The 8551-nt window shown below is 35.3% G+C and overlaps 1 protein-coding gene across 1 annotated transcript; it reads left to right on the top strand.

Annotated features, from left to right (window-relative positions):
* Positions 1–786: 786 nt before the first annotated feature.
* On the top strand, positions 787–8115 carry LOC107759107 (UDP-glucuronic acid decarboxylase 1). Its single transcript, XM_075254145.1, has 7 exons — positions 787–1565; positions 2437–2583; positions 2681–2760; positions 3253–3336; positions 3414–3488; positions 6456–6548; positions 7628–8115. The coding sequence occupies exons 1-7, from the start codon at positions 956–958 to the stop codon at positions 7832–7834; spliced, it is 1296 nt and encodes a 431-aa protein (XP_075110246.1). The 5' UTR covers positions 787–955; the 3' UTR covers positions 7835–8115.
* Positions 8116–8551: the final 436 nt, after the last annotated feature.

Genomic DNA, 8551 nt, shown 5'->3' with positions numbered 1-8551 from the left:
TGATTGTCAACATATTTCCTTTTGGACATTTTTTGGAAAGAGTTTTCTAAAAGTATAGCTTCTAAAAAGCATCTGAAAAGTCTTTAAAACACTTTAAATTTACAGTAAATTTCATTGGTCAATAAAGTAGGAAGAGAACAGGTTTTATTTTTAAATCTAACACAACAAAAAAGCATAAAATAGTTATTTTCTGTAAGCCTTAACAAGTAAAATTACCTGCTATCTGTACTAGGGATAATATAAGAATACTTGTTGAAATAATCCAAATGAACCCAAGACGAGCACACCATGCCATTAAAAAATAATCGGGATTATTATACAAATAGCCAGTCAAATTTAATGTTTACTTTTTCTAATATATATATATATATATATATATATATATATATATATATATATATATATATATATATATATGTACAGACCCAAATAACTATTCACATATATTGGCTAGTACAGATAGCGGGTATACGCTGGCCAATAATTGGTAGACCCAAATGCCATTGATTTACTATTTTTATTGGCTATTTTCATTGATTTATATACGCTGGCCAATAATCGGTAGACCCAAATCAATGTCTATTTTCATTTGAAAATAGTAAATCAATGCCATTTGGGTCTACCAATATATAGTGACCTGAAAATAGTAATTTGGCCAATGTTTTCATTGACTTAGTATATGCTAGTTTTTTTGCCCGACCAATCTGAAAACTGGTTATTTCAGTACTATTTTACGGGGCCAGTATAAATATAGTTAAAGCTTATAAACGTCCCTTTCTGTAAGAAAAATGCAACCGCTCAAGCTCAACCATTATAGACTTTGAAGCTGCCATTTCTGACTCTGAAAACAACCAACTCTGCTTCTACCTGAAATATTCCAATCCATAAACACTCAAAATTCATTCCAAGAACCTGAAAATTTCTCATCAAATATCTAGAAGAATAACAAAAAGCCATGAAATTGCACACGCAATCAAGTATGAATCACAGAAGAGATGAAGAAATGTCAATGTCAATATCAAAAAACACAACCCCACCTTCTTCCCCAAAGCCTCTCAAACACCCCAGATCTCTACCTAGATCCATTAATTACCTCCTTAAAGAACAACGCCTTCTCTTCATATTAGTTGGCATTCTCATTGGCTCAACATTTTTCATTCTCCAGCCCAGTCTAAACCCATCTTCTCCAATTCCCAATTCATCATTTCACGTTTCCGAATCCGTTCCCTTAACCCACACATCAACCGTTACGACGTCGTTTAAGACATGGCGGGTCCCAGTTGGGATAGGGAAAAAACGCATGCGGATTGTAGTGACTGGTGGGGCCGGTTTTGTAGGGAGTCATTTGGTTGATAAGTTAATTAAACGAGGTGATGATGTTATTGTGATTGATAATTTTTTTACTGGGAGGAAAGAAAATGTGATGCATCATTTTGGGAATCATAGATTTGAATTAATAAGACATGATGTTGTTGAGCCTATTTTGTTAGAAGTGGATCAGATCTACCACTTGGCTTGCCCTGCTTCTCCTGTTCATTACAAGTATAATCCTGTCAAAACTATTATATCCTTTTCCACATCATTATTTTCTTTATATTTTACCGTGTTAATTATGAATTTAAATTATATCGATAGATAGTGTAAGATATTTTTATACTATCAATGTAGTTTTACGTGATATAACATGTCGTTTACCATCTTTTGTAGGTTACTAATGAATGATTGCCATAAAAAGCTAGCTGTAATTGACTTTTAAGCAGCCTCATACTATAAATATTCTTTTGTACTGCAAATGTATAAAAGTTAAACTCCATAATTGTTAACATGTTAAGGAATTTCCTGCATGTTTTAATTGGTGAGCCTTGGTGAACCGGTAAAAGTTGTAGCCTTGTGACTAGGAGGTCGTGGGTTCAAACTGCTAAAACTGCCTATATATAAATGCAAGGTAAGGCTGTATACTTAAGACCCAATGTGGTCCGACACTTCCACGGACTCCGCGTATAGAGGGAGCTTAGTGCACCAGGCTGTCTTTTTCTTTTTTTATTCATTAATTGGAGTTCTATCAACAACATACCCGTAAAATCCCTTTAGTGGGGTCTGGGGAGGGTATGGTGTACGCAGACCTTACCCCTACCCCGAAAGGATCTATCATCTTTGTTAATTTGTATGTATCTGAGATACTTAATTGCAATTACAAGACAAGTGTGATGGTGCTCTTAACATGTTGCAGGTTGCTAATCCATGCTTATCATAGAAAGTTTGCTATAATTTAGCTTTTATGATGCTTGAACATCAATTTGGCTTTTTAAGTAGTCTGATAGTGTAACAATTCTTTTTCTGCACTAATTAACATGTTAAGGAATTTCGTGCATGTTTAATTGGTATTTTATTATTTTATTCGATTGGATGTATTTGAGATCCTTAACTATGATTACAAGACAAATGTGATGGGTACGCTTAACATGTTGGGACTTGCCAAAAGAATTGGTGCGCGGTTCTTGCTTACTAGTACAAGTGAGGTTTATGGTGATCCACTTGAGCATCCACAAAAAGAAACATATTGGGGACATGTGAATCCAATAGGTGCGCAGCAGCCTCAATAATTTTTATGTGGTTTTTCTTTGGTAAGGTAGTATGTCTGATGGTTTTTAGTGACATTTGAGCGTCTTGAAATATCTAGGGGTTAGGAGCTGCTATGATGAGGGGAAACGAACTGCTGAAACCTTGACTATGGATTACCATCGTGGTGCAGGTGTTGAGGTAATGAAGGATTTGTGTTTCTTAGTACTGCATGTGATGTGCTGAATGCTCATGTGCATTTGAATGAGCTTTCCATTCTGAAGGCTTTAGCCTTCTATGTGAAATGAATAGTTAGTTTGGTGGTCAAACAACTCTTCTGGTTGAAGCAATAAGTGAACAACTCTTCTATTCATAAATTTTGGAAGCTGCTTGTATCTTAAGTCATGAAAAATAATGTTTGCAGTTCTATATTGTGAAACCTTGAAAAACTCTTCTTTATTATGATCATGAAAGAGTATGGAATATAGGCAATAACAGGGAGGCTTTTTCTAGTTCCAGTTGTATGCTTTCTAATTTAAGAATCTATCCTAATCAGTTTTCTATTTATGACATGGCATTTAACTCTATCTCTTCCAACTTTATGGTTTGCTCACCAAAAAGAGAATATAAGCAGTAATTGATATCATATTTCATAGATGACCAGAGTTCACAACCTGTAATATTCATATGCAGGTGCGTATTGCCCGAATTTTCAATACATATGGACCTCGCATGTGTCTCGATGATGGACGTGTTGTCAGCAACTTTGTTTCCCAGGTTTGCCATCTCAGCTTATACTAAAACCAGTGCTGTAAACCGAATTTGTAAATCTCTTTCTAAAAACCATGTTGCAGGCCATCCGCAGGCAACCAATGACAGTCTATGGTGATGGGAAGCAGACACGAAGCTTTCAGTATGTATCTGATTTGGTATGTCATTTTAACTAGCTATCATCCATTTTTATGTTGCTGCCCTAGTATGCCATCGTTATCTTCAGTGCATAAAGAAGGATGCTAGAAGGGTACATGCTTGTGGTAAATTATATTAGTTAAACAAAGACTGAAAGGTGGGGAAATAGTAGGTGGGTAATTGCTGAGTTAGGTCAACCACCGGTGGTAGTTGTGGAAGCAAAACTTGATTTAAGCTCTTGGAAATGTAAATCATTCCAAAAAATTAATAAATGATGTATGGTATAGCCAATATCGACATTTCTTCCTAGTTGAGCCAATTATTTTTTACTTTAAGCAACATTCGATTATTTTATGTTGCGAAAGAGCTTGTAAGGTGAAGTTCTAAATCTGGCAGCAAATAGATTTATATGCTGTGACGCCCCATGACGGAGGATGGGCCGCCGAGGAGGGGTCAAGCAGGACTGTCAGGCTTCTAGGTTGGCAAACTTCTGAAGAAGGGGTGCACATGTCACTTTAGGCGAACCCCACATTGGAATGGGAGAGGAAAGTGAAGAGCTTTATAAGGTATAACACACGTTAACATGGTACGCCCGCTTGGGCTCGAAGATGGTATAGCCCAAAGGGACAAAGGGGTCTGTTGGGACAAGGCGGACAGTATGTGACATGAACTTGGGTCGTGACATATGCCCTCTTCTTTAACTTGCTTAATTTAGTGGACAAAATATTTTACCATTTTTTGGAAGATACTGCGCCCTTAGTGACCTACCTAGTTTGGCTAGCAGATATTAAGTGGATAAAGTTTGAACAAGCTATTAAGTTTGAGCTTGCATAATCCAATATTAGTTGAAGATATGGAAAGTGTAAAGGTGTCTCCTCTTATGCAATATGATATAACACAATGTTATTATATGTAAGTTTAACATTTTGAGCCTTTGACATTTTCTCCAATTGGGAAAGATGCAAATCTTTACACCTCTGACTAAAAATGAAAAGTAGGTCAAACAATTGGATGGGGAAAGTACATGGTTTACTCAAAGATCTTTGCTTTTATATTATAGACTGATAACATCTATGTAATATCATGGTTTTTACTCGAGCGTCTTGCTTCTTTTTTTAAAAATAAAAAAAATTCTTCTCCAAGAATCTTATGGTGAGCACAGTGATGGTCAAAGAAGTACATGATTTTACTCAAAGATCTTTGCTTTTCTATTACAGAGTGATGGCATCTATCTGCCATCATTTTTTTTACTGAACTGTCTTAGCTTCTTTAGAAAAGGAAAAAAAAAGATCTACTCCATGAATCTTACAGTGGGCAGCTGCTGAGTTGTGATTATATGCTGCTTAGCATCACCGAGGGAATGCTTTGTAGCTGGATTCAGAGAATCCAACCTGAATTAAAAGAAGATATTGCTTTCATTAAAATTTTAAGAGACTAAATGGGGTCATGGAAATGCTTGAATTTAAACTTTATAGGTTCAATTGTTTAGATAAGAATAGAGGGGTTATCAAAACATATCATTAGCTGTGGCCGGTAGCCACAATTTTATCATTCCCCTGATTTTAAATCCAATCAGTTAACTTAGTCCGGAATCTGGGAATAGCTAATAATTCATGATTTTGGATGTATTGGATATGAGTATAAAGATTTCTGTCGCGTCTGAACCTATGGTCAGAAAAAATGGCAGAAAATGAGTTTGGGGGAGAAGAAAAATGAGGGGGGTCACCTATCGAATGAGGGAGGGAGTCTATTTCTTACCATTAGTCCATTGAGCACTTTTTTTTAACATTCACTCTCAACATTTGTGGGGCTCACACTAAGTGCCATGTCAGCAAGACGTGTTTAAGTGACACAGTTAAAGTAGGGGTTGGGTGTTCAAGTAATCATAGGTTTAATGTAGATGGTTAGATGAAATATTCGGACAATTTCAGGGGGCTGTCTATGTATTTGGCCAATGAAATCCAGTGAATTAACGTACATTAGTGTGAGAATCACTTTGCAGACCATGAGTTTCAGTGCACTAGATATTTCGCCTGACAAGTACAACTTTCTATTGTGGCTATATTTCCAAGTTGTAATATGTCTGGAAAGAAGCTTTAGAAATGAAACAATGCTCTAGAAGACTAAAATACTTTGCTATGCCGTTGGTTGAGAAAGTACAAATCGATTAGTTGCTAAACGGAATACCTTGTGAAGGATTCCTTAACATATTGGCCTTCTGTTAACACAATGACTTGTCTAATGATACACGAGGCAGATCCATGATTTAAACTTTATGGGTTTAATGTTTAAGATATTTAGTATTGAACCCATTATATTTTTAAAGTTATGGGTTCATATCTACTATTTTTTGCAAATTTAATAAATTTTTATATATTAATTATACTCCGCATTGAAAATTATGAGTTCAATTGAACCCGTCACTTTAACACTACATTCGCCACTGATGATACACATATGAGATGCTATCACCGGCCATCCTTGTTCATAGTGGTTGGGGGAGTTCTCTCCAAACTACTAGGTCGAGGGTTCAAGGTTGGGAGACAATCTCAAAAAGCATAGGAGATGCTAACAGTGGAATATTATGGTCTTGCCAAACTAAAAGAGCATGGACATTTGCCTGGTCTACAAAGCCTAGATTAGTTAGTGGTCATTGTTGCCATTTTCCTGTTAGGAGCTGGTTAGAAGAAACAAGGAACATTGTTTTGGTATAACCATCTAGTATCCGAAACATTTCTTACTTATAAATGTATAAATGTTTGTGCATGCAAGCTTTTTACATGTGCATTATCTGATTATTTTACATCTCATTTTTTGTAAATATTTTGCAAATTCATTAATTTGTCGTGGAAATTTTGTCCAATTCAAAAGTCCAAATGCGCCAGCTTGCTTTTTGCTTATGCATAGTTGAATATTTCTTTACAGTCTATCATTCTGTTGGAATGCAAACAATGATATTAAGACAAATAACTTTTTGTTGATTAAAGGTTGATGGATTAATGGCCTTAATGGAAGGTGAGCATATTGGCCCTTTCAACTTGGGAAACCCAGGAGAGTTTACCATGTTAGAGCTTGCCGAGGTAAGCCATGATATCTGCTGTAATGCATATCTGCCTGTTCACAAGTAGTTCTCGCGCTACTTCTATGGGCTATTTATTGATTGTTGCTTGTTTAGTTTGCATGTTTTTTCTTCTTTTGCTGTCATTTTATCATTTTTGCTCAATGGATTGCAGTTTTATATTTTTTTTATGACAGATAAAATTCGCCTTTTGTTTTTGTCTGTGGCTATTTGATACAACTATAAATTGTTGTTAAAAGACTCACTGAACATTTTCTAGCGTCAAAATATTAAATCTGCACTATCTGATCTGGATAAAGTTGTGTTCCTTTATAGTTATTGTTTTGCAATAACATTGGTTTATCTCGAACTTATACCGTGTTTATATTTAATTATTGGCTCCTTTTATATCAATAGCACTCTTTCGTCTCATTTTATTTGACGGTATTTGACTAGACACAGAGCTTAAAATGTTAAATTTGACAAAAATTATATTTGTGGTACTAGAAGAAGATATCAAAGTAATGGTTGAAAATCAGTTTGATGGTGAAACCATCACTTTAGAGTTATGATTTGTATATTTAAAAGAATTTGAATTCTTCAAACTTGTGAAAATTGTATTAAAGGTTGAAAGGAGTCAAGCATTTTGGGGTGTGCCTATATGGAAACTGTCATGTAAATTAGGATGAAGGGAGTAATATGTACTTTTTCTACACAGTATCTGCTTATTGAGAAACATGTGTTTGATATAAGGGAAAAAATAAAAGTAAAATAGTATAGAACAGTGATTTATAGTTATAGTTGATTGGGCATCTAATTTATCCATGCTTAGTGGAAGTAGGTCTTCAATATAAGAAACAAATCATAATTAAGTTAAAGAACATAGTATTTTATTGTCTTGTCAGTATAAACTTATAGTTGGCTGGACATACAGTGTTATCCACCATTTTCGGTTTTCAGTGAATAAGTCCAGTCCGTTTGAAGTGGTACTCAGTGCACTAGGTTGTAGACTACAAACTGTATCTAATGTCAAGAAATTACCTGGTTCAACTGCGAGTTATGTTATCAAATAACTCTAAGTCATTGTCCTTGGGAATACAGGTGGTCAAAGAAGTGATTGATCCAAGTGCTACTATTGAGTTCAGAGCTAACACAGCTGATGATCCTCACAAGAGGAAACCAGATATCAGCAAAGCAAAGGAACTACTAAACTGGGAGCCCAAAGTACCCTTGCGCGAGGGGCTGCCACTCATGGTCAATGATTTTCGCAATCGCATTCTAAATGAAGATGAAGGGAAAGGAAACTAACAAGAGTAGAAGCAACATTAGGCTGTATAGACCAAGCTTAGTATTGTTAATTTTATGTTTTTGCTAATATATGAAGTTGATATTCATTCATTTTTTCCCTCTTCATTTTTGTATCAATATTGCAATAGCTACTCGAATGCACAGACATAAGCCCACGACCATAGGCAGATGCTTCGTGTATTCAGTTTTCTGTTTTGATTTATTTCACAATCCACATAATGTAATTCAGACAATGTTCAGATTCTGCAGGGAGCAAGTTTTGAGCTTTTAGCTTCAGATAATACCATTTTGTTGCTGGGTATTGGTTTTAACAAGTAATATGGTCATTTACTCTATGGGGGTTCTCCTGGTTTTGCATTTAATTGTTGTACTGTTTTGAACTTTTTTTGTTGTGTAGTATAATGTGGAGCCACTCTCTAAATGATGGTTCACTTCTCAATCTTTTGGCCTCCGAATACTTACTCTATCTTGATATGAAAGGAAAATATTTTTCCAATTTTTCCATGTTTTGGTTGACTCAATGTTTTGGAAAGTATTTTTCAAAAGGGTTCAAAAAACAAAAATAGAGGTCATATCTGACTAGCTGGTTTTGAACTCAGGACCATATGGAAAATTTGAACCCTCTTTACCAACAGGCTAGACAACTTACTTGTTTGTAGTGGGTTCAAAATTATATTTATACCTTTACTTGTTTGAAGACAGAAAAAATATACCTAT

The sequence above is a fragment of the Nicotiana tabacum genome, chromosome 5, assembly GCF_000715075.1.
Source record: "Nicotiana tabacum cultivar K326 chromosome 5, ASM71507v2, whole genome shotgun sequence".
Lineage (NCBI taxonomy): Eukaryota > Viridiplantae > Streptophyta > Magnoliopsida > Solanales > Solanaceae > Nicotiana > Nicotiana tabacum.
This window is presented reverse-complemented; position numbering and strand designations above follow the sequence as displayed.

Bases quoted from the DNA above. Each gene is read 5' to 3' on its own strand.
- LOC107759107 (XM_075254145.1), top strand. From the start codon at position 956: ATGAAATTGCACACGCAATCAAGTATGAATCACAGAAGAGATGAAGAA. The intron at 1,566-2,436 runs TATCCTTTTCCA...ACTATGATTACA, and splicing joins TAATCCTGTCAAAACTATTA to AGACAAATGTGATGGGTACG. The intron at 2,761-3,252 runs GTAATGAAGGAT...ATTCATATGCAG, and splicing joins ATCGTGGTGCAGGTGTTGAG to GTGCGTATTGCCCGAATTTT.